Source organism: Psittacula echo (assembly GCF_963264785.1).
Source record: "Psittacula echo genome assembly, chromosome: 2".
Taxonomy (NCBI): domain Eukaryota; kingdom Metazoa; phylum Chordata; class Aves; order Psittaciformes; family Psittacidae; genus Psittacula; species Psittacula echo.
In genome coordinates, this window is record NC_137737.1 from 113,047,414 (window position 1) to 113,073,991 (window position 26,578).

Sequence of the window (26,578 nt, forward strand, 5' to 3'; positions counted from 1 at the left end):
GCAGGCGGGGATGGCAGCCGGGTCCCGCAACGAGGGGCGGGGGGGGCGGCTGTACCGTTCCGTCTCCCTGTGAGGAGACCCTCCCCGTCCCGCAGGCCGCCGCCGCCGGGACTCCCGTGGTGCCGCCACATTCACCTCAGCCGAGGCTGGGAAGCCGGGCCCGGCCACCGCGTGGCTCGGTAAACACCGCGGGCTCTGAGGAGCGGCGGAGCCGGGCTGAGCGCCGCCGCAGTAGGTCGCGCTCGGCGGCGTGGGCCCGCCCTTTGCCCGTCCTCCCACCGCCCTCTCCCGCCCTCCCTCCCTCCCGCCGCCGGCAAGGGAGGCCGGGCCCACGTGCGCGGCGCCCGGAGCCGGCAGAGCGCGGTCACCATGTGTTTCCCTGAGCGAGCCGGCGGCCGGGGCAGCGCCTGAGCGTCCCCTGCCCGCGATGCTGCGAGGCTACGCGACGCGGCCGCCCCCCGTCCCGTCGCCTCCTCCTCCTCCATGAGCACCTCGGCGGCGGCCCCCGTCAGGCTGATGCCCGGCGGGCAGCCGGAGCAGGCGGCCGCCGTCGCGCCGCCCGCTGCATTCCCCGGCACCCCTGCTGCCGACAGCCTCGCCGCCAAGGTACCCGGCGGCCCGGCGCCCTCCGCCGCCCCGGAGTCGCCGCGCCTGTCGGCTGATACCGGCGGCGCCCCGGCGGTGCGGGTGGTCGCCACCGGGGGCCCACGGCCAGTGGCACCTAAGGGTCCGCCCGCGGCCACTCTCCAGTTACCGGCCAACTTCCAGCTGTCCCCAGGTGAGTGAGCCCGTGTCGCGACTGAGTGGGCAGGCATGTCGCTGCCTGGGAGCGGGTCGGGAGGATGGAGGGGCAGCCACCCTGCCCTTGGTGCTAGGGACGAGCCGCAGCGAAAGACGGACGGACGGGTTGACGAGATAGTCCCCGCGGCGTGAGGGAGTTTTCCGGGGCTGCCCAGAAAGTTTGGGACGAGTTGCTGTTCTGCACCGAACTTACGGGAATTGAGGTGTTCGCCTGGCCTTCAGGGCACAGGAGGCGGGAGTAGGTGAAGCACTGGGGATGCTTATAGCATATGTGGAAGGATGGATCTGGAATTCTCTGGATTAAGGCAACTTTTTTCCTTTGCTGTATAGCACCAGGAGCAGGAGGACTAAGCAAAAAACAAAACAAAACAACAGTGGCCAAGTTGCCTTAATTTGTGACTTGGAAAAGACTAAATCGAGGCTTTCGTGGAACTCGGGTGAACGAGTAACGCGAAGAAGTGGGAGCATGTGTTAGAGACTGACTGCAAAGTAACTCCTGCTCCCACTGTGAGTCACACGGCTCTGAGTCCCCCTCTAAGCAAGCTGTCCTCTTAGGATCGTGCTCACTGTTACAGTCAGGCCGATGTGAAGTGTTACTGGAGCAGCAGCAAAGAAAATACTACTGTAGGAATCGTGTAGTGCTGATAAAGATGGCTTGATACTTGGGATAGCAGCACAGAGCTAGCCAGGGCTCCTACCTGCACTATCTCACAAGAGGAAGAAGGTACTCTCCATTCTAAACTTCCCTGTCAGGCTGTATTTAAATGCTTTTTTTTTTTTTTTTCTTACAAAAACCACAAAAAAGTGAGTTTGATTCCACTGGTCTTGTTCTCACTGTATTGAGACCCAAGGTGTAATGTAATCACTTGATTGCCGTTTGTTGCTATAATTATTTCTTGCCAGGATGGTTCCTTTGTTGGAGCAATCTGTTGCAATTACTTTCAGGTAGGATGTTGCCTGAAAGGATGACTGGTTTTACATTTCATTCCTGTGCTGCTGCTGCATATTTGCATTTTTGTTTTCATTTTTTCTTTCATTCTCTCTGTTCTCCCCCCTACTTCCCCATCTTTATCAAAGACCTGCAGCTCTCAAGGAAATATATAATGCTAATGTAATTAGAAAAATAAATGTTTTTAATCAGTAAGTTTCACTGTAGATTTCCCAGCACTCACATGATGATGCTATAATGTCTGAGTAGTCAGCAGTCAAGGATGAGGCTAAATCCTTGCCAATTTTCCTCTGAAATGAATCGTGATGGAAATATATTAATTCCTTTGTAGTAGGTCTCCCCAGATGTTCATGGTTTCTATCTAATACTTCATTTTCTGGAACGTATTGGCATTCAGTTAAACATCATTCCATGGGGGTGAATGCTAATGCAAGTTGCTTGTAATTTGGGATCTACAAATTAGCAAAACTTTTGCTTTCTGTAGTAGCTTGGGGCTGATTGCATCAAGGAATGCTGCTGACTGTCATCTGACTTGTATCGTGGCAGTAGGCAGGTGTAACAAAAGTAGCGTTACCCCTTGGTTGCATCAGCTTATTTTCCTTTCTCCTGGGACAAAAAGCAAAGCAAGCAGGCTTTGCATTGGAAGTTCAGAGGTGCCGGTAGTGTGCAGCATTGTCAATGTAGTCGTACGGAGTTTCCTGCTCCAGAAGGAGCACAGAAGTTGTCAGATCTCAAATGCATCAGTGTTACAGGGAAACCTGTCTAAATAATTGTCCTAAGGACAATATAAAAGTGCATTCTGGCTACAGCAAGCATTAGGATTCCACCTATGTCTTCTATGTGGATTCAATATGTAATGAATTATCAAATTATTCAGAAATTTAAATGCAAGATGAATAGCATTAAATCTACAAGTGTTAGTCTCCTTAAAAAAGGAAGTGGAATAAACCAATGAACTTTTAGGCTTGGAAAGTTTTTGTTTCAAATAAAACTGCAAAATCTCTAGCCAAGCAGCATAAAATAGAAAAGGGGGAATTCACTTGGCTTTAAAATCATGGCATTGAACCTGGGGCACCTGCTAAGAAAAATGCGTATGGAAAGCATCCTCCCCCTGAGTTTCAAAGGGAGGTACTTGAACTCGCTTGTTTGGAGGAAGGCTGGACAGCACTGCACTTACTGGTCATCCTGAAGTACTCATGAACAGTTTGTGGTCTGGAGCCTACATTGTCCCTGTGCTTCTACAGGACTGCAGTCTGGGAAGGGAAGGGCATCAAGGGGACTGTGTTTGACACCCTGGCTTGGAGAGCAGTGAGTCCTGGATTTAGACTGTTCTTTCTCTTCCGTCTCTACCTCCCCCTCTCTCTTGTACAGACTAAAGCCGGGAGGGAGGGGTGGGAGGGACAGATGACTGGGTATGACTTTTCACTTCTCTGAGCACAGATTGTCCCTCTGCCCAGTACCACTTTACCCAGTTACTCAGGAAAGATCACTGAGCTTCGCAAGTTCTGCACGTCTCGCAGGACCCAGGCTTGCTCATGAGTAACGAAGGCTTTTTGTCACTTTCCTGGGTTCAGCTTTAAGTTATTTTTTTCTCCTTCCTAGTAGCTGGTGCAGTGCTGTGTGGAGGAGATGCTGCCTTTGAACATCAAGCCCATCACCTTCCAATGTTTTTCTCTACAAAGTGCCAGTTTTCAGTTGAGTAGCCAAATGCTTAGACCAGCGCATCCTCCTTCACGCTGAGGGTATCTTCTGTACCAGCACTCAGGTGTTAAGTCCAGCCCTGGCTCATGTCTGGCCACCACCAGGGGTTTTAGTACTCAGCAGAACTCCAGCAGGGTACCATATCTTATATATAGGGACAAATTGTGCTTTGAAGATTTGGTTGTGGTATTTTCACCTGGCATGCTGTCAGCTCATAGACTGAATGGTTGGGCTGTATCTTCCTAAATGGAGGGCATTTGTATGACCTACTGAAGGAACCCTTTCTCAGTTGCCCTTTTTGTTGACAACACGACAGCAGCATTTCAGAGGGTTTGTAGCAGTATGTTGTGCTGGCAGTGAGCAGAGTGGCATGGCAAGTGCAGTATTGCCTCAGTCCTGAGTTCTGCTGTTTGTGTGGTCTGTGCTGATGCTTGCAAAACTGCAAATGTCTTGTGTCATGGACCATCTGGTTAACAAATTGGGTCCTTGGTTAACTTGAGCTTAATGTTGGGAGCAAAAATGGTTTGGCTGTGCTGTAAACAGGAAAAATAGTTACAGGCTTGGGAAGGGGAAGGAGTGACAAGTTTTCCATGGGCTGTGACAAGTTTTCCATGGGCCATGACAAATGTCTTTATCTCACCTTGGTGTCTTTGGGCCCTGCACCACTTTGGAGACATGGAAGGTAGAGCAAAAGCATAAGAATAACACAGAGAATGTTGTTCCTTGATTTCTTCTTTACTTTTCTTGACTTAGTTTTTGTCACTTCTGTCTCTGTTCTTGTAGCTTTCATTTTGTCCCTGGCCCTGGAATGTCCAGGCAGGCATTCAGAGGACAGTTAGCAGATCTATCTGCTTCTCTTGTGGAGGGATAAAGCAACAAAGGACTCGACTGGATGCTAGGGATCCACCATTGTTTACCTTAGGATCTGCTTACAGCAGGAAGCTCTTCAAAAAGCATACCTGATCCCACTGCTGCTGCTGTCAGGGCTATGACAGCAGCTGCCAGCTTTCTTCACTGTAGCATCAGCTGCCTCTGGTGTGTGTATTTCTGTTTTATGCTTTCTGTTATGGCTAACACCAGTGGGCCTGAGCAAGTGTGGGGTCAACACAGAGAAGTTGCCCTGCGCCTGCCTTCGTTTGCACTAGTAAGCTGGTGCAAGACATGGCTGCTGTATAGTTTCCCTTACACCTGACTTGGAGGGGGATGGCAGCAGGTACAGGTCCTTGGTTTCTGTGTGCAGTTCGGTTGCCTTTGTTGGATGTTTTGCCTTGTCCCTGGCAGGTTTTCCACTGCCTAGAGCTTATCAAGGCTGATAGTGGGTAACTGCTCGGGAGGCAGAACTGCTGCTCATGGCAGGAGGCCAGGGCTGCACGGCAAAGGGCAGGCAGTTGGCATGCAGACACCTGCAGGTGGCAGGGAGAGGACTGATGTGGGTATCCCAAAGCTGCTAGGGGGGGTACAGAGCCTGATCTCATCAGGTTTCTCTTAATTGGGTATAGAAAGGTTGGTGAGCATCTGCATGCTGCTGTCTTCTGCTCTTGAAGTTGGCCTAGTACCTCTCAAGTGCAGTACTCCTCATCCTCCTCTTTGTGTTGTAGTTGTGTCTCGGTTGTAAAACCACACAGGAATTCGTTATTTTCATATTCCCACTTTGGAATAGGAGGAAGTGCTGATTTTAAAATACTGCTTATATATTATGTTTGAGTAAGTAGGAGGAGGCTATCTAAAGATTTCTTGTTTCAACATGACAAAAAAAACCCTAGAAAATCCTTCAAAGTCTGCAGTTTCTGGATGTGGATAATATCATGAAGTCTGAACACAATACCTGTTCTGTAGGATTACCAGTAGGAGCTAAATAATACATGATTGCAACCTTTTATATCCCAATAGCATCCTCTGTTTAGCAGGTTTATACAGATAGATTCTTTGCAAACTTTTCACATTAGGCAACACCAGTCAACTTTATTTTCTAATTTCTGAGGAGGGGTCAGCAAAGCTTTGTCAGGCTTGAGGAACTAAGTCAAACTTAAAAAATAGTGAGTAAATGTCTTCTGCTGTAAGAAAGCAGAAATTTCAGCTGCCATGTAGGACTTGATTTTGCTTTCAGGACTGAATGTGTCTAGCAAAACAATGCCTTCATATCATTAAATGCACAGCCCTGTGGGAATTAAGATTTAAATCTTGGCAGAAGGTATAAAGCTAGCTTCTGGATTTAAGATTTTCACAAAACCCAGATGCATTCTGAATAGTGAAGCGCTGAAATATGATGCTTAGCAAAATTAATGTTAAATCCTGTTCAGATTTTACAATCAGTTGGAGTGTATTGCAAAAAATTACAGCTACAGATTGGTGAATAGTGAACTTTTTTAATCCTTAGAAGGGAGAGAATGTGAGCCTGACTTCTGTGGCTTTTGCAATATTTAAAGGACCCCTCAGCTTGTAGAAGTAAAAATGACATCATCTACATACCAGTGACAGCTGGAAGAAGTACTAATTGTATTTCAGCATTCTTTTCCCAGAGATGTTGATAAAGTAGGTAAGCTCATGAGTTGTCACGTTGAGTAGTTTGCAGTGCCAGATACTTTTTTAAGTTGTCTTAGAGAACCAAGTATTTGTCATGCCATGTGGTAGAAATCTGCTGTGCTTAGTGGGTAGGATTGGATGTTACAGTTGTGTGAGTGTTGCTGAAAGTTGCAAAGCTTCTGATGACTATCAGAGATGAGTAATTAGTACTGCCTGAACCACTTAGACAAAAACCTGAAGACAAATACTTCTTTTCTTAATTCTTTTTGCTTGAAGCTAACTTCTGTGGAAGCTAACTTCTCTGAAAACTATGATGACTTCAGAAGAAAAATGTGTATAATTGCGAAGTGGAAGAGATCACTGTAGATGTTTCTAAGTGGTTTGCTATTCAAATTGTAAGGATTAAGGCATGTTCTGCCGTCTGGGTCACCTTCAGAATAAAGTCCACTAACTGATCTTTTCCACCAGTGTCTTGATAGTCTCTGATCACAACTGAAGCAAGGTTAAAATGGCGGCAGATGGAATATCCTTGATGCTGATGAGAAAATGTATGGTCTGTTAAGGCTGAAGAACTCATGAATCACAGTCATCTTACTGGGGTGATTTGGTGAACTAAGAACGGTCAGATTTAATGATGGCACTTGGTTTTCATAGCTTGTGTTTGCAGACCTCTTCTAGTGCATGCTTCCAGTTTGGTGGAAGCAGAGGAGATTGCTTTGTTAGTACTGGCTGCTCCTAGGAGTTGCCTGGGAAATCAAAGTTCCTTGTTCCAGGTCCAGCTGACTGCTTGGTGGTGTCTTGCTTGGCAGTCTGCTTGGGGCAGCTCACGGTGTGTGCTGGAGGGGGTAAGTCTGTTCAGACCACCTTCATATATGTGGCTTGAATACTAGCCACTTGATAAATATCACATTATTTTGATGATGGTTTCCATAGTATAAGTGTAGGCAGAAGCTAATACTTCCATGAAGGTTTTGCTGTCTTCTGCAAGAATTTTTGTTTGCTCCATTCCATTTAGAGCTGGGTGGTAATCAGTGTTACAATTCAGTGTTAAACCCTTGTTTGGCCTCACCGAAATAGGTGAAAATCCATCCAACAGTGAGGTCAGTATGTATTTCTAGAGGAAAATAAATGGAATTTAACCTTCTGCTAGTCCTCATGTGAACACCAAGGAAACAAGTGTTCCATTGCAAAATTAATCTCTATTGAGTTGATTCTCTTCTTATTTAAAGGAGACAGAGATTTAAAGGGGACTGATGTGGTCCTTTATTAGAACTCTAACAAGACAGCTGTTATGTTTTTGGCATCTGTTGGTTTGAAATCAAGTTTTATGCTACATCACTCTGTAAATTTCAGTTTTCTCTGCAGCAGCTCAATAGCTCACAGTTTTCTAGAAATGGTAAGTGCAGGGTGTTAGCATACCTTCTGGTCCTTATGGAGCTGTGCACTGTATATATATGGCTGCAATGTGCCAAGCATCTAACTTGCTGTTTAAAGAATTTGACTCCAGGGGATACTAGGAGTACACAGCAAACTAGAAGAGGTTGTGGTGTATAGATTCAGTGCCTTTTCCAGTGCAGTAACAATTGTCTTGAAATTAAGAAAGTGTCACTTTGACTCTTTTGAGGGACTGTTTCACTTCCATCAGCTCTGCAAATATTTGAAGATCCTTCATGAGGTAACTTGGGTCCCAGGGAACTTTTAAGTCAGAGCATCTTATCTGTAGACAATCCTGGAATTGTCTGATTACTGGCTAGGAAAGCAACCAAGCCTCAAGTAGCGAAGTTGCAAACCACAAAGATGAGGTGGGGAAATGCTGATGGGAAATGATCCCAGTTGCTGAAAGACATGGCCCAAGGACAAGAGCTAGATGTTTTCACAGTATCAAGTGAGACTCTGCGTTGTGGAACGCATTATTGGCCAGGAATCCCATGTGCCTACACACAATAAAATCAAAACCTCTTGGGATTTGAGTGTAATAAATATATACTTTGAGTTCGAATAGAAACAGTAGTGCCATCTTGGAACTATGCCTAGAAAACATCGATGACCTGTCAGTTACTTACAGCCCCTTCAAGAATCAATGCAATGTCCAGATTTTCTTTAGGTGGTTTATATGGACATCTGTTGTTTGCTATAAATAAAAGGTATACTACTTTGCAACTGGGACAGTTATATTTTTGCACAAGAGTCCTACTGTAACTGTAAAATGGCATGGATATAAATATATTCTCAAGTAATGAAGCTCAACTATGCTGCAGTCAAGGAGAGCTGAAACATGGGCCTGTATTCTGTGAAAATGCATCAGCACTATGGGGGCCCAATTGCTAGTCTATTAAATAGAGATACTCATCTGGGCACCAAAATGTATTGGTGAACAGCTAGCCTCTAACAGGTTGGATAAGACTTAGTGATGAAGCAGTATGTGAAACTTTACTTCAGAGTTTTGCATTTTTAGCACTTACTGTCTAGTTCCTGGAGGAAGGAAGGGAGAGGGGACGTTGTTTATGCTCTTCAGAAAGATGCATGGTGTCCATTATTCCAGGCTATGTGAAACAATAGGTTATCAGACTCTGCTCCACCCTGCCTAGAAGAGATACCATCATCCCTTTCCTGGCTTCCTGTATTTGACAAGGCTGTGTCTGTACTGAGCGTCTCAGAAGCTGGTGCCCAGAACCTTGCTAGAGAAAAGTTGGAGTTCCTGGGGACTTCTTCCCTGGGGCTATGTGCCCCTCCAGCTCTTAGTGTGACAGAGCTGTGAATGCATGATGGTGGTTTGAATAGCTTCTCACAGCAACCCAGGCAATCTGGGAGACATTAATGCTTGTGAAACAGTGCTATCAACTGGACAGCGATGTCTGTGGTTAGGGCTAGTCCCTGGCTGGTGCAACCTTAAAAGTTTCAGTCAAAGTCTACAAGAATCTGCAATGTAGTGTTTCTGCAATTGGGAAAGATGCAATCAACTTCTTTAATGAACTTGTGGGTATAACATTGTATTGCATTTTACTTAGGTTGTCTATGCTCTTTTGTGGCATGAAAACATTCTGGGATTATGCCTTTTGAACTTTTCTCCTGACCTGGAAATAAATGAACTACATATCTTTGGGCAAAACAAGGTGTCTTTCACTGGAACTCAGAATAGGGCATCTCATTTGTGAGACTACGATATCTACACACTAGATAGTCAAAGACCCATTAATACAGAAACTTCCCTGGAACAGACGAAAAGAGCACAGAGGGTGATTTCTGAGATATGTCCATACTTCGTCTGAAAACATACAGCCTCAACATGTTAGAGAGATTATGGAAGTATTGTGAAAGTTAAGTCACTTCAGTGCCAAACTTGCCTATTGTGTCTTTCACAGTATTTCATTAACGCTTTCTGCCTCTTTGGCAGTCAGTCTGTAACAAAACACCACCTTGATATGATCACTGCCTAAACACTCTGGGTCTCTAATAGTGTCCAGTCTGGGTCTGTCTTATTCAGTCTGTACTGTGGTTTTGTAACTTTAAGTAATGTGTTCTGTGGGGCTCAATAAGTGGGGTTGAAGAAGGAAAAATGCATGTATTTATTTTTTTTTATTTTTAATTTTTTTTTTAAGAATGCCTTTAGTTGGGCTAAGAAACTTAAAACCAATATTCCTTTGTACTTGCCATTCAGTTTCCTGCTAAAACATCCCCTTTAAAGCTTGGTCTTACTTTGTAACTGCCTTAAAAGCTATCCCTTTATTTTCAGTAGTTTATTGAAAGAATTAAATTTGTTTAGGAACAGAGAGCTCTGAAACATTACTCTTGTAAAACATTTTTTGCTGTTCACTTACCGTTTTGGGACCTGAAAGTCTCATTTAGCCCTGTATTTGTAATTGGTGTTAAAGTGAACGTTACTGATGTTGGCTACGTACCTGATGCAGGCACCCCTTGTTTTGAAATAAGCTAAATTTTATCCTTCTTTGAAAGCGGCTGTTGTAATTTGTGTTCTCTTAAATGGATTGTATCTAATGCAGTTAGTTCTTGCTTGCACTTTATTTTAGGAGCAAGAGGCTTATTTTTGTTTCCTCGTGTTGCTCCTCAGCCGGCAGTTCCGAAGGGCTGTTGTGTTGAGCCGTTTTGTTGGAAACCATGTAATCAAAGTCGTGGCTTAACTCGACAACTTCAGCTTCATGTGTAACAGCATGTGGTGTATCTCCACCGGAGCACACCTGCTGGCTGGCTCATCTCAGGAGATTCCTTCTGGATGTTCCCCTTCAGAAACAGCCTCAGGCTTGTCTTATGTGGTGAAAGTTGTCATTATATGGGATGCTTTTAGCATACATTGGTGTTCAGTGCTGATGGATGAAACCCTGAGCTTTGGTTGGCAGCACAGCTTACATTAACAATAGTGTGGTTTCCTTGACACCATTCCCTGAACTACAGTGAAGCCCGTGCAGGTGGCATTATGTTCAGTGGCATAAACAGATCTCTGCCATGATCCCACAGCATCTTGTTCATGTCTCTCGTGAATTTTTGATTCTCTGTCTGTAGTTACAATGAAGAGGTATCTGGAAGCTGCTCCTCCTTCTAACCTCTGTTTCTTGATCCCAGGTTGAATGCTAAACACAGCTAAAGCTTAGAAAATTTGAAGTGTATTCTAACCAAGTTCTGAAAAAGCTGGATTTCCTTATTGGTGGTACTGGGACAACAAAAATTCATAGTGGAGGTATCTCGGGTTTGAGCAGCAAATAGAATTTTGATAGAAAGCCTCTGGTTTTCCTTGGCACACACTATTGGCATGCCTAGGAAGAGGCTATTGTAGGTTGTGGCTGCCTGAGCTTTGCAGGAGTGATGCTGGGCACTCTTTCTGGAGGCATGGTTCCTGGACCCCCTGTTCCAGGAGGTCGGGTCACTGGGGAGAAAGGGCATAGATCTCAATGAGACCTCTTTAAGGTGAGAAGCTGTAGCATGGCTGCTCTTGAGTAGCTCTGGAGGAAGCTGAGCTGGGATTTGGTTGCCAGTTCCTTCCCCTTCAGACTTGCTGAAGGAAGGTGTGCAGGGAACAAAGGGCTGAAATAGCTGATTTTAGTTTAACTGTCCTGTCCCGCAGTCAGGAGAAAGAAATAACTTTCCAAAGGATTTTTTTCTTGGCAGGATAGGCAGAATATACCCAGAGGCAGAAGTCTCAATTCATTTTAAAAAGGGCTGTTTGTTAATCTGTGAGACACCAGAGTCCTCCAGCAGAACATGCAAGAACTCATCCCTGCTGGTAGCCGGTCACTTTAGGTTTTCTGTTTGTGACTGGAAAATGGGAACAGCCTTGTAGCCTTACTCTTACTATCAAAAGTGCATAATTGGTGAGAAAGTCTTTCCTGTTCTCTGAAACAACTTCAGTAAAACCATCTTTCTTGGAAGTGTTACCTAAAAGAGGGCACCTTTGGTGTTGTGAAGATGCCTCATTGCTGTTCAGTAACTACAGTTAGTGCTGATATTTTGGTCAGAGATTGCAGATACTTTTTCTGGTTTTAAATGCTGTCCTCAGTGGTGTTACCTGAAACTTCATTGTTTCAGCTGCTCAGAAGTCAGTCCCAACCCCCATTTTGCTGTGGAGTTGCAGTGACTGCAAGACCTGATCTGTTTTCACTTTTAGTTTGTCAAAAATTGCTTTCTAGTGAATGTAACAGCTCTTGATAAGAAATATCTTTTCCTTCCTCTCCCCTAAGGGAACAATGTGGATTCTTGCACTTACCTTCATTTCTGACAGTAGTCTATCTTGGTAGCTGCATGAGTCTGTTTATGTGACCTTTTTATTGATAACCTCAAGGTTACCATCACCTGCTGTTCCCTGTTTCAAAGTTGTGCAGATGTATGTGGTGTATAAGACTTCAGACACTGAGTTTGAATACCATGGATCCTTTTCTTCTGGCAGAAGACACTTCCCGTGTCTCCTCTTGGAGTCTGCGCTACTGACTTCAGTGTCGGGTTGTTGCTTTTGTTTCAAGGCAGAAAGGGTGTATCAAAAGATTGGAGGTATTTTTAAGTCACGGAAGTATACATAAATTATGGCAACCAGAAGTAAAAAAATAAATGCCATTCTCAACAGCTTTCAAACTGTTTCAGACAATCCATGTGCCAGTTTACTGTCACTTCATGACAGTAGGTTGTAACTGTCCAGAATTGTGTTTCATGCTTGAAGTGATGTCTTGTGGCTCTTCACTGTACAAATCTGTAGCTATGACAGCCATTTCAAATTTGTTTTCAGCTTTATTCTTGCTAGCATCAGGAATTTACAGTATTAAGCCTACAAAAGACAGTTAGTAGATTACTATGATACTGGGTTTGTTGATTTTGGGAGTTCCAATTTTGCTAGCTGTCAGAAGAGCTGCTGACATGAAAAGGCTACCACCATATTAAAAATTCTGCTTGTCATGGTTTAAGCTGAACCCAGGACACTGCCAGATGGAACAGATACAGGACAATTAATGTTTGTTCCAAGTGGAACAGGTTCTTACTGTAACTTATATGGAAGTAGACAGGTATCATCTCACTCATATGTTCCAATCAGGGCTATAACCACTGGAGTGGCCTTAGGTAACTTCTGTGGATGCTTGCACCAAGAATAAGCCTAAAGTTATTTTACAGTGTTCTGGTGAAGTATGGATGTCCTTACATTGACTAATCCTGTTAGTAGGAGGAAAGTTGATTTATATGTCAGGGTACAGTGCTGTTGGTGATGGTCAAATGTAGGGGACTGCTGGGACTTCTTAATATTTTAGTGGTTGTTTTTTGTTTACTTTTGTTTTTTGAGATGTTCATGAATTTGCATATGAACTGTATTGTATTTGTATAAGCTTGCTAGCTGTATTGCCCTTGAGTCAATTTTGTCAAGGAAACTCTCCCCCATTCAAGTGACTGGAGAATGGGGTACTCTTCAGACAGAGCCTCCATCTCTGCCAAATGTTACCTGAAACTTCAGAAGAGTTTCAACCAAGAGCAGGAAAAAAGCTCCAACTCTTATAGTCGAGTTGACTGGCAATGATGCTGTTTCTGGTATGCAGTGTGATTCAGAGAAGTGGAAATTGTGCAGTTGTGCTTTTGACAGCTTGGCTTAAAAACCAAATTTAATGCGTAGTGACAAAATAGCCAGATACATGAAAGCAAACCACTTAATGCATTCCAAATCTCTAAGGGAATTAAATGATAAACTTATATGTGCCCTCTCAAAGAGTAGAGCTAGCAATGACATTTTTAAGCAAGTTTAGTAAAGCAAAACCTCCAGTAGCAACATTCTGCCATCCTGAATGTAGACCTAGAGAGAAAAGCTATTGCTATCAAAATGTGTGGTAATGTCAGCTCTCTTCTCTTAGAATCTGCATGAGCATGTAATGTGAACAAGGAAAAAACTGCCCTTTTTCTGATTGGTGATGAGTTGTATGCCACGAATCACTGTCTGAATAAGATGGCATGAAAAGAGAATTAGAAATCTGATCTGTTTTCTGTGATTACAGCTATTCATTTATTAAATTAAAAGATCCATTTGTACCTGAATATAGTTATAGTCAAGACTTCAGTGGAGGAGGAGAAAGCTGAGTTGTCAGATGGAGTAACAGGATTTTTCTGCATATGCAACTGTCTTGTGCATCTGCCCTATCTAGTAAAGGCTGCTTGAGAAAGGAAGGAATGTCTAGATGCTACTCTTGCAGTCTCAGTTTCTGTGTGCTATGTAAATGGCAATATGTTGACGTTAAGAGTTTTATACCATGTTTTGTGTTGTCTTGCAATAATCCTCTTATGTTTTTAGATGTGGAGGATGAAAAGCTGTTTCTAAGCATGTGGTTATAGCTTGATCTTTTTTCTTTTTAAACAGAACCCAACTTGCAGAGCTTGTGGCTTTTCCTGTTGCATTCATTTAAACTTAGACAGAAGCAGTGTTATAGGCTGTATTGTACAGAATGTTTTGACAGCTTTCAGACTAACCACGTGGTAAAAAGACTATTTCATTGATGCAGCCTTGTTTTACACTAGGCAAGATCGTGAGCGTGCATAGAAGATCTGGTTTGGTTTTTATTTTTCAGATACTGGATAACTCGTAAGAAAGTTTAATAAAGCCTTTTAAGTGAGGTGTTAGAGGATGGTGGTTTTAGTGGTGGACTCTGCAGCAGCTGCTGTTGAAGGTAAAGGAGGTGTGAGGCACCCAGCAAAGGTAGGATGCAATGTAGCTGCTCCCTTGAAGGATCTGAAGCCATTCAGACTGGGGATCCAGCTGGCATTTTGTGTTTGTGATCCTGATGAAACTGGATTTTCCACTAGCCCTTAGGGAAGGAGGAGGAGGCATGGGTAGCTGAATGATTTCCAAACACAGGGAGCATGGGACTGTGTTGTGGCATCTGACTGATTCTCATTAAGGTAGTTTTCACTTTAAAGCTTTAGTAGAAATGTTCATTATTTATATGTTTAATTGCTTATCATTATAGCTGATGGGGTACGAGAAAGGTGGTAAGAGTTGAATCATGATGGGCTGACATTGCTGTAGGTTTGAAAGGAAAACATAAGGAAGGAAACAAGGCAGAAAAGTCTCTTGCCCCTCTCCCCCCCCGCCCCTTTTTTTTTTCTCTTTCCTGTTGGAATCTCCGTATCTGGTTGTAAGCTGCTTTGATTAAAAACATTCATTTTAATGCTTCTGGACAGACCCTTGACAGAGGGACAGCTTCAAATGTGGCCTTGGCTTTAACTGGATACCACTGCTCTCTGACTGATGGGGATTGTCTTGATATAGGCAGGTGAACTGGTATTAATCCAGCTTAAATTCCCACTGCAGGTTTTCTGTAAACCATATCTTCACCAAGTATGTGCCTAGTTGTTCAGAAAGTAAAAATGTGTAGAGGCAGCCAAGTATGATAGTGGTGATAAATTTTGCAGGTTGAAGAACAGCTTAAAGGAGTTACTGTTAAAGTAATTGCCAAGTGTGTGGGGTGTGTCTGTCTTTTTAATGTCCAAAATATCTTTTTGACTCAAACGATGGACTTTGCATCTTGTATGCATATAGTGTTTTGATGTGGCTGTTTAGTTAAGTTTTTCTCTTGACTTTAAGAATTGTTTTCTGTCATAAAGTGCAGGGTAAAGCTGATGTATGCTTAGCTCTTACATTATCTTGGCAGCTGTTCCTTGGGGTAAGAAACTAAATATTACATTACCTTATCAGTGTGGTCTAGCTACTTCTTCCACAGAAGCATAGGAAAGCTGTAATACTGCTTAATTTTTAACAGTCTGGATGTTTTTCTCCAACAGGAACAGTTCTTATCAGAAGCAGTAGTGGCCAGCTAATGCTAGTATCTCAACAAGCAATAGCACAAGCACAGAATCAGCCACAAAATAACACAAGTGTGAGACCATCTGTACCGACCACCACACCTGCAATCAGAATATGTGCTGTACAGGTAACCCCTCTTATAGCTTTAATTTGATGTAGCTGTATGTTATGTAGTTACAACAGGGTTTGTAAGGAAGTTAGGGAGGGCTAAATAAGCATTTGAACACTTTCTGAGCAGCATGATGGTGCTTGGTTTTGCACAAAAGCATCACCATATACTTTGCTTTCTCAGTTTTAAAAAAATCCTGCTGGCCATTACGTATGGTATAGTTCAAATTAAGGAGTTCCTCACTGATGATGATGATGTAAAGGGTTTTAAGAAAAAAACCCACCACTTCCTCCCCTTCTGTCCCCCCCAAAAAATCCCAAAACACCACAACAAAAACAAACCCCACAAAACCCCAAATGAAAAAAAACCTGCATGAATGGTTACTGTTAATAACTGCAGCCTTGCAGTTCTCTGGTCGGATACTTCTGTAAGGCTGAGTGGAGCTGAGGACCTTTTCCATGTCCCCAGGATGTTCCTCCTTCCCTGAGCTCTGATGGCTGTTTGCTTTCACCTCTTCCAATGTGGTCAGCACGTAAGAGTGGGTACAAAAATGTGACTATCTGTATATTTCTTGCCAACATGCTCATCCTTTAACTGTTTTATTCTGATTAGGCATTGTGTCTAAATGCCTCTGCATCAGTTCTTGAGTATTAAACTGGTAGACAAATAGCTTTGTTGAAAGTGCTTAAACTATATGGACTATGTGAGTGATGCCTATTGTTACCGTAGGAAGGGGTGTCTTGGTTTATATTGGACAAGAGCAGCTATTAACTTCAATGTCTGTTTTGTCACTGGTTTGTCTGACAGCTGTTCCCTTCACATGTATAATTATTTTTTTCTTAATTATTTTTAAGAACTCTGCTACCCAGTTACTAAAGAAAGTAGCAGCTACTTCTGTGAAAACAGTATCTCAGACAACAAATGCTGTGGCTTCTACTGTTCAGCCACTTGCTGTAATACAGGTAGGTGGCAAGCTTTATAATGTGGTGGAATAAGAATAAGTGAAAGAGAGAACTGAAGAAGATACAGATGCATTCTTGTTATTTCTTACTCTAATCAGTTTTTCAGTAATCTTGATAACTTCTGTCCTTACAATAAATTATTTCCTGAATGTCTTTTTTAAATGCATAATTTAATTATGCTTCTGCCAGTGTATGTGAGATCATCTCATCTCACTACGGTAAAAAAACACATGAACAATGGATAAAATAAATAGTTCAGATAGACATTTCCAGTGCTTTTGTACCCTGTGACAGAGCTCCTTCAGGCTGAAGCCTTTCTGGGAAATGGAGAATTCCTAATGCTGTCTGTTGGGATTCCCTGATTCCTTAAGGGAAAAAAAGTATACTTAAGGTGATGTTGAGTGGAAAATGAGCTGTCTTCACCAGTCAAGCTGTTTTTCATGTGTAGGGTTTTTTTCTTTCCCCCTCATTAAAAACTGAAGGAGGGTCATAACTGAAGACCTCTGTTCTCTAATTGAGTTTGGTAGACAGATTCCACAAATATGACTGTGAATAGACAGTCTCATTTTCTAGGTCTTATTTCTGTTTTTCCAGAGAAAAATGTTGTAGGACTCTTCTGAAGAAGCTCTTGCTACCTGAAGAGTATGAGAATTTCAAATACAGTTCATCCTCTGTTCTTGGGGACCAGAGGTCTGGATAAATATGTGTGATGAGAAGAAAACTACTTCTTTCTGCAGCTGAAGTTTTCTGTTCTTATCATAGCCTGGAGGAGAAATTGGGAAGAAGTCTGGCTTGTACATATCTTTTGTGAACAAGAGCTTGAAGAAGACAGGGCTGTAGCTGTTGACCAAGCACTCAGTAAATGAGCAGGGTCAGTCATTCAAAAAATACCTTGCTGGATGTATGCTCTTGACCTTGAGGGTGTTTGAATTATTGGGGGTTATGTTTCCTGACAGTGGTAACTAACAGTCTGACTTAAAAATTCAACGTCCTGCTGTTCTTTTTATCAGCAACTGAAAGTTACTCACAGCTCTGATCTTTTTTCTTTTCCTTCTCACTACAGGTGGATAATGCTGGGGCTAGAGGGGAGAACCCATACGCCTCTTAATACATTTTCTATTTTGCTTAGAATGGAAACAACATATGCTTTGTGTCTAAGAACAGTAATGGATAACCCTCACCCAGTTTTATTTTGGAATACTAGCTTGCAAACCATGTGCTTGTGATCTATGCATAGAGATCTTCAAGATATAAAAGCAAGTCATCAACTACACTACCCTTGCACTGAGGAGAAGAGGTGAAGTTCATCCATCATCTGATGGATGAATCTGCCTGCATCTTCACACTCTTGTGTGGATAAGCATTGAGATTCATCATGCTATTAACTTTTCCATTTTTAACTTGTATCTGCCTTTGACTTGTTTCTTCTATACTTTCTTAGTTCAGTTTTAATGTAACCAATTTTAGTTGTGTTCTTCTGAGATATTTAAAGAAATAGACATGCAGTAAGTAGAATAAGCTGTATCTTTTTCTGTTGTAGAAACTGAAAGACTTCTAATGAGCCATGGGGCTGGATTTAAATAGCAGGAATGATGACTGTTGGAAAAATTAATAGCGCTGTTTTGTTTGGAGTGGCTTGCTTGGAGCCCCTCTGTTTTCCAGAGGATTGTAAAGCCCTCTGTACAACCTTGTTGTACAATAAAGAGTAAATAGCTGCAGTATGGATACATCCTGCCATTACAGGGACACTTTACTCCTCACCCTGGGATGGACAAGAGAAGAGTGCTGGCAAGGAAATCCGTGCATAAGGTTGCAGGAATCTTAGTCTGGGGAAAGGAGAGCCCAGGGGTCTGATTTCCTTGGCAGTGATTCATTTATCAGTCCAAAAAGAATTTGCTGATGTTAATCGTGACAGTTTTTTTGAGGTCACAGGAGAGGAGTGTTGGTGTGGAAGCACAATGTCATCACAAAAAGTGGGAGACACCGGAGAGGAAATTATCCTTGGCTTGGTTGTGTCCTATCCTCTCTGCACTACTAACTGGAACACTACCATCTGCAAAACTCTTGTCTAGTTGCTGACTCCAGGATTATTCTCCTCATCTAAAAAAGCATTTCCGTTTTTTGACATTCCTCGATGTTTAAGCTCTGAGGTTAGGCAAAATACCTGCACATTTTTATTTTTTACCTTCTTCCCAGATGAGGTAACAAAGCTGCAAAGTATCTAATTAGCATCATGCTGGGGCACTTTTATTTAGATGCAGAGCACTTTTTCTCTTGAAATGACTTCAAAATATGCAGGATTAATGCCATTTTTTGTGGTGACTATTTCTCTGTTGCTCAAAGTGAGAATGAGAATTGTCAGTAGTGAAAAAGGCTGAGGGCAGATGACAGAAGTTAATTCCCATATACTCATCTTCCTGGGAAAAAGATCCAGCAGACTTCCTGTTGTTCCCTCCCTCAGTTGATAAAATGCCGTTCTGGTCTTGATGTGTAAACATGCTGGAATTTGCAAGAGATCAGCTCCTGCGAACCTCATGTTTTCGACTTTTAAATGCCCAGGGCATTGCAGCTTGGCAGATCTGTGCTCTGTCCCCTTCCGTCTTCCTCCCGTCCATCTGTTTGTGGGATTCTCATGCCCAGTTTGCCTCCCTGTGGTCTTAGAGCTGTTGAGCCTCATCCTTGGAAGAGGCAGTGGTGGCAAAGATCCTGCAGAGAGCTATTAAAGTGTTACCAACAGTGGGAGCCTAAGCTGGAAAGCTTTCTGGTAGCTGCCTGTTTCTTTCATGTCAAGCTGGCAGCAGCCTGGGGAGGGGAGACCCCCACCCAGGAAAAATGTAATTTATAAATAAATCAATAAAGGGATAGTGTTTTGTTTTACCTTTATATGTTTGTTCGTTAATTTTCCCTATCCTGAAAGACTTAAATGCCCTTTGATATTCTACATGGTGTCTGTCGTGCTCTGATTGCTTTTTGTTTTATCCATGGTAGGGTGTTAAGCTCTTGTGTTCCTGTCTTATCATTAATGCAATTAGCAAGTAATAATTTGTGACTGTTGCACTAAACTGGGGCATTTGCATGTGAAAGCAATTGTGTTGTGCAGATCTCAACCTAGAATTTCACCTACAAAACCAAACTTTCTTTTGAGAAGACTGGAGGGAAAACAACACCCAACTTCAGGTTTCAAATGCTAACCTGAAACTCTTGCTTTTCTGTAACCTACAAGTTCAGTCTGGCTTTTTAGTGTTCAAGTTGAGAAATCAAAAGTAGTAGGTGTTGTAGAGGCAAAATCTTTTACTCATTGTATTCTGTTGCATCAGAACTGTATTGGGGTTTTGGGGGGTGGGTTGGTGTGATTTTTTTAATTTTTTTTTTTCTTTCTTTGAAATCTGAAGTAGAAATACTTCAGTTTAGTAGATTTTCCTCTGGAAACTACTATTTAGCCTGGTTTGCCAAGGAGAGAGGCAATTTTGTTCTTATTTTTTCCTAAACCTTCATTACTCCTGCTGCTGGAGCTTCTGAATCTGTTGGTAACTTCTAATGAGACTTTACAAAGAGGTCTCAACATAACTGAATTTTGTGAGGATTTGTGTCTGAGCAGAGGAGAGAGATCCAAGGAAAGGATCCTGCAAGGAAAAGCAGGAAGAACTGGTTAGGTGCATTTGCTCACCTGGCTGCTTTTGCTGGAACATACATCCTTCCAAAGTGGACATGATGCCTCTTTTGCCTGCTGTGTGTGTGGTAGGAAGAGTAACGGATATTGCAATTAGGAGAGAAACTGCAGGGGGAGAGGGGAAGATAAATAATCACTAAAGATCATATTTTTCTTCAGAGTAGACTCACCTGGCTTAGCATTGTCCAAAATTCATTAGTCTTAGAATGCAGGGGCCTGGCAAAGTCAATACATTGGTTTCTTCAATACAACTTTACCTTTCTCACTGCACTTGGAAGTTGCAGGCGATGCTTCAGTCTGAGCGAGCCTTTGCCGTTTTTTCCCCCTGCTCTTAATTTAAAACAAAATTATGGCTGTGGGGGTTCAGTCACTTCCTGTATTAAATAGAGCCTCTCAAAGCGCAGGAATCAAAGCTTTAAAACCAAAGATAAATGTTGTTTATTTATGTTTGAAATAGTAGTGTGGAGGGAGGGTGCTACCTTGTACACTAGCAGAATACAGTATGTTTGTCACGTTAGTCTTTGGTTGAAAAGTGTTAATTTTTCTTTCCAGACAGCAGCTGCAACAGCTAGTGTTACTACAGTTACTGCTGTAAAGCCTTCGAGTACTGGAACACCTGTAAAACTTCCAGTTACAGGACCACCTGCACAAGCTATCTCCCAAAAGGCAGTCTCTGTGAAAGCAGAGGGCACAGCAGTAGCACAGACCAGTGCTTCTACAGTAAGGGAAAAAAAAGTTTTTAATTAACATTCTCTATATTCATCAGAGGTTGGAGAGCCAGTGCAACATCTAGCAGTCTTCTCTTTATTTCCACGCTAGGAGATGCTAGAGAATGTGAAGAAATGCAAGAATTTTCTTGCTACATTAATAAAACTGGCATCTAGTGGACCTCAAGCCCCTGCGACAGGGCAGAATGTGAAGAATCTGGTGCAAAATCTACTGGTGAGACTATTTATTTATTTATTTTTGTTTTTTAACAAAGTCTGAAAGTCTGCATCATTTGTGTTACTGTTTTTGACATTGACTTCATCATAGGTTTGTTCCTTGTCTTTTTTATTTTTCTTTTATTTTTTTGTAAACAGCTGAGGAGTTGGACATGCGGGTAAGTACATCTGGCCCTTTAAGCCTTACAGTATAACTCTTAATTTAACTGTGTTTAAATACATGTTGTATTGCCCACCCCTTCCTGTTTCATTTTATGCACACAGGTAAATGACAGCAGAAAGAGTTGATAGACACAGCTTCTGGGTCTAAGCTGCTTTTTTTTATTTTATCATGTTAGTATAGTATTGAGTCCTCAATGGCAAAAGTACTGCTGTGGGGTTGTAGTGCAGTGCTAAGTCCATACTACTTATTTTATTATTATTACTTTTTCACATACTACTTTATTCCAAGACAGAACTGATTTACATGTTGATAGTGAAGCTTCTGTGGAACAAGCATGACACTATCTATGTCTTTAGACAGTGAGATGGAGAAAATGACATGGTGGCTGCCAACTTGTCTCTCTCCTTGCAGGTGGCTTCCTTATGCTGCTTTGTGCTGTACCCCAGCACAGCTGGGTTTTTTTGCTAACGATTTCTCCTGCCACTTCTTGTCTTGGCATTTGACCGCTGCTTCTGTTCTGTTGTTCCACCGTAGCAGAAGGCTGTGGGCTGGTGGAGGGGGATGGCTTTGCTAGTGGTATCAAAGGGCTTTTCAGACTAGAAAAGTATGGTATAGACAAGAGGTGTAATTTCAGAGAGCAGATTGTTTGAAGATGCAGCCTTGCAAAAGTTTGAGCCTTTTGCCTTTGTGTCCCTGCTGGACTCCTTCTGTAGGAAAATACTAGAATTGTTCCTTACTGTGCTTACAGTACTTTATTTTTAAGCACAATTGTTACCAGACATTAATACATCGTTAACTGTGCACTTGTTTGCTTCTTGTAGTACTTTAAAAAATGCTGTTCTTCTGCCATTCAGTACCTGTATATGATTTGAATGTGAAATAAATTAATGTTTTGTATGTATGAGGGAAATGGCAGCTGTGAAGTAAAATGGTCCTTAAGGCAGCATCTTGTGAAGTGGGCGTCAAGAGCCTTGTATGCACTGAGATGTAGCCTACCAAATCATTGCATCTGTATCAGTGCAACCTTGGTGATCTGCATCCACAGCTCAGTGAGACCTAACAGGCAGCAGATCAAATGACTAGATAAGAAAGCTGCTGCAAGTTGTCTGTGAATATACAGTCCTTAAAACTCCTGCTCTGGTCATGTAGCTCCTTGGGATGGTTGTTCTGAATGAGAATATGGCTGAAAGGAGTAATTTCTCTGTAGAGACAGAGATTGGTGCTGGGTTTCTCTTCCTTGTATGTCTGTACCTTCTTGGAGGACTTGATGTTCTTGGGGACTCTGTGGCAGGGTCTCACATGGGAGGGTGAGAAAGGGCAGCAGTGTCTGGGGCTACCCATCACCTTAGCCCCATCATAGTGGCACTGAAGTAGTAAGCAGAGGGTCTCAGAAGTCTGCTGCAGGTTCCTAACGCTCCCGAGCCCTTGAGTCAGGTGTTTGTACTGAGGGAAGAGTGGAAAGCATTAAGAAAGCAAACTCTACAGGCCAAAAGACTGTTTCTATAGTGGTATGCAGGAGTGATGTTTTAATGTTCAATTTCTCCTGCTTTTGAAAAACAATGTTAAGTGTTCTGCTTTATTATGCTAGGCATACATTAGACTAGAATTGTCTTACAAAACCTACTGAGTTGTCATTTGACCTTGGTTTCTTTAAATTGATCTTTATGCAGATAAACTACCTTTAAAGAAAAAATAACTCAAAGTAGATTTTAAATATCTCTGCATAACAGCAGGGTACTCAAACGGATCAGTACTACTTATTTCTGTCAGTTCACTTCAGTGTGTTAACTGCTTATAATTGAAGAAAGTAATTTAATTTGTTAATAGTATATTTGAATTACAGCATCATTCTATCCTAAAACGTTTTGTTTAAAAATACAGGAGGAGAAAAGCAATTGAGTACTGAAATTGAACAATTTAATGATCATTTAAATTTTCATGAATTTTTGATACATCTGGGGCAAAAATATGGTAGATTCATAGTTATAACTAACCATTGTAATTATACTTTCCTCTTAGGAAGCAAAAATTGAACCAGAAGAATTTACAAAAAAGCTATACATAGAGCTCAAGTCATCTCCACAACCATATTTAGTTCCTTTTCTCAAGGTAAGTGTCTGTGGATATATAATATTTATTGAGGGGAGGGAGGAGGACAAGAAAAGAAAATCAAGACAGAGCATTCAAGCAGGTGTTTGCTCAGGTTACTTGAGGAAATAGTAGTTAACCTGGCCCTGTGTGACTATTACTCTTCGAAAGACAATTTTTTGAGGGGATGGAGGATTTCAGAGGAGTGATTTATGCTATGTTTTTAAATTGGAGAGTAATTACCATCTAAGTCTTTATCAGAGACTAATGTTTTTGAACTGGTGCATCTCCAGTAGCGCAACTATACCAAGATGACCTCTTACTTTCTCGTCAAAACTAGCTATTCTGAGTTCTAATACGCAAGACTGACAACAGTGGCTGTGTACAGTTTATGCAGTGTTTAATCTCAAAGTATCTACACAAAGCTATTCATATGCCTGCTGGTTTGTGTTTAACTGGAGGCAGAAGAAAATGCCACCCGTTTCTCCAGAAAGGGTCTGACAGGGCTACTGCAGCTGAGGGAAAGTAACCAAGGACAACTCTCACTTCCATTCAAGCAAATAATCATGTAAATTAAAAATTCTGTCTTAAGACTTGCAATCATATGGTAGAATGGTAGTAATAAAATAAAAATTAACATGCTTGTTGCACAGCAAGCATTAAATCCCAGTGAAAGCATATAAAACTTGGCTACACTTATTTAATTGCAATGTATGCAGTATTCTTAGGCTTGATACGTGTACTTTTCCTTGGCATTCCTTATAGGCATGATGGAGAACTGAGGAAGAATAGTTAAGTGGTGAAGCTGAGATAAAGGTTTTCTGGACCTTGGCCTCTTCTTTAGTGTTTGACAGCACATATAACAATCCATGTGGTAATATTGATACTACTTTAAATGGCTGGTGTTAATCTGTTCAACTATGGAATGAGTATTTTTGTTAGTGTCAATCTTGAAATGGTTTGCTAGCAAGTTTGCTATGAGTATTCAAGACTACAGTAATTTCTGCAAGGCTTGATGGAAAATTTTAGTCACTTACTTATTCTCTGTTTAATTTCCTGGAGGCTTCTTAAGTGCCCATGCAAAATCTAGAAGAACAAACAGCTTAGAGTATGAGCTTTCCTGCACCCAATGCATCTTTGGCTGCAGAAGGACCAGGCTGTGAGTGCAGGATCAGTGTGACTGGCAGTGGTTTCCTGTGAGCTTTGTGGAGTCTTAGCAGAGCCCTACTGACTACCAGGGCAAGTTCGGCTTCAGAAGTAGCATAGCTGCTTCCTGCAGGGGCCCTGGCTGATGAAAGCCACTGGACATGGGCTGACTGTGCTTGCATGGGGCCAGCTTAGGTGTTGCTGTGTTCCCGAAACAGTGCAGTTGAACCTCAGAAGCTTTGTGCAGATCCAGCTTGAATCTGGCACAGCTAGACCTTGTCTGGGGCTGGTGAGCCCTGTAGAGGAGTGGAGGGGTGGTTTTACTGCACTTGCAAATGCTTCCTTGGCGTCCCCTGAGGGTTTTTTTAGGTCAGGCACAGCACTGTCCTCATGCACTTAAAGAATTGCTCAGCCTGAGTGTCCTGGGTTCAGCAGCAGCAGTCAGTTTTTCTACTTCTTAGTAGCTGGTGCAGCGCTGTGGTTTTAACTTCCGGCCTGGGAATAATACTGATAAAGCCGATGTTTTCAGTTGCTGGTCAGAATGTTTACCCTGACCAAGGACTTTGTGAGTCTCATGCTCTGCCAGGGAGGAGGAGAAGCCGGGAGGAAGGAGGGACAGGACACCTGACCCAAACTAACCAAAGAGGTATTCCATACCACAGCACGTCATGCCCAGGATGTAGAAGGGAGAGTGCCCGGAAGGGCTGGATCACTGTGGGGTGGGGGTGAGGTACCGGTTGGTGAGCGGTTGTATTCTCTTCCTTGTTATTTCCTTTATCATTATTACTATTAGTGGTAGCAGTAGTGGTTTGTGTTATACCTTAGTTATTAAACTGTTCTTATCTCAACCCGTGGGAGTTGCATTCTTTTGATTCTCCTCCCTGTCCCTCCAGGAGTGGGGGGAAGAAAGGTGGGGGGGGAAGTGGACTGCGTGGTTCTAGTTTACGGCCTGGGCTTAAACCACAACACTGAGCTAATAAGCCATCCCACAATGTGGAGAGCTACTACACTCAGGGCACAGACCTCGAAGCAGTTCCGCAGGAGTTAAGTTGTGTTTATCGGCATGGATCAGACCCTGACCCATCACAGTAGAGCCATTGTGGCATGCTGCCAGGTGCTGGCATCATCCAGGCTTTTCTGTTTCGGGCAGTATCCGTACCCCGTAATCCTTGACAAGATGCTCTCTCCCTGTTGTATGCTTATGTTAACAAAGAAAGACTGGGATTTCAGATACATTTAAACATCATTGTGGTCAAAGTCAGCTGACTTTGTAGTGTTACCCATCCTTTAAAACATCTTGCACTCTGATTGTTTTATGTGAAATACCTTAAGGTTAATATACGCGAGTTGGGTCTGGTCTGTAACTCTGAGCAGCTATAACAGGACTGAGTGCCAAATAGAAGCTGACTTCAGGAGCACTTCTCTAAAGTGTTACAAGGATCTGTGCTGGCCTTGTTGTGGAGGCAACGCAGCTTGAGTCTGGAAAGAAATGTGGTACGGCTTGTTGCCAGTTTACTGTTAGCTAGTGAAGTGGAATTTTAGGGAGGACTCTCTAGAGTTGTCTTATCTTTGAGCTGCAGGTTTTTGATGAAATTGGTGCACTTTTTGTTTTGTTTGTTCCAATAGGTGGAAAAGTACAGTGACTTTGGCTGTGAAGGCTGCTTGATGTTTCAAATCTCTGGTGGATGCTTTTGGTAAACAAATTGCATCAGGAGCATGTGGAATGCCAAGCAGCCTTTGAAAAGAAAAGGAAGTGAACGCTAAACGTAGGCATGCTGCAGAAGGTGCAGGCGTGCAAACAATTTGTTCACTTGTGTATTAGTTTGTGAGACACATTCCTTTTGTATGAAGCCCAGAGCAACAGCACTATGCTGCAGACTCTTCCAAACTTCAAAACTGACAAGGGTATAAAAAAAAGGGGGGTTGTGAGAATATACAGGTAGTTGCAGAACTGATTTCCCCTGGTTCTGAGCCGTAACAGATTGTACATAGTCAAGGAGAAAAATCTTTAGAGGGCTTGAAGATTATTCTGTCCATTAACCTTCTCAAACACAGCTGTAGTGAAAATGAGGAGTTGCCATATACCTTTACTGATGTCCTCGTGTTGCAAAGAACTATCTGACTTAAAATGTGCTGCTGGAGCAATACAGACATTATTAAAGTGGTATCCCCCCCTAGTGTAGATACAGCTGTATTGGTATAGAAGTGCTCCTGTCTTCAGAGCTTGTTTCTGATTTGGTGGATA

The 26,578-nt window shown here is 42.6% G+C and overlaps 1 protein-coding gene across 1 annotated transcript in view; it reads left to right on the forward strand.

The window, feature by feature from the left end:
- Window positions 1–483: 483 nt before the first annotated feature.
- TAF4B (TATA-box binding protein associated factor 4b) overlaps window positions 484–26,578 on the forward strand; it is a gene marked incomplete at both ends in the record, with an annotated part of 71,325 nt that continues 45,230 nt past the window's right edge. Inside the window, 6 exons of the mRNA XM_080611519.1 lie at window positions 484–778; window positions 15,230–15,378; window positions 16,215–16,322; window positions 20,545–20,712; window positions 20,812–20,934; window positions 23,119–23,208. Of these exons, the coding sequence (XP_080467645.1) occupies window positions 484–778; window positions 15,230–15,378; window positions 16,215–16,322; window positions 20,545–20,712; window positions 20,812–20,934; window positions 23,119–23,208 (933 nt within the window). The remainder of the gene's footprint in view (window positions 779–15,229; window positions 15,379–16,214; window positions 16,323–20,544; window positions 20,713–20,811; window positions 20,935–23,118; window positions 23,209–26,578) is intronic.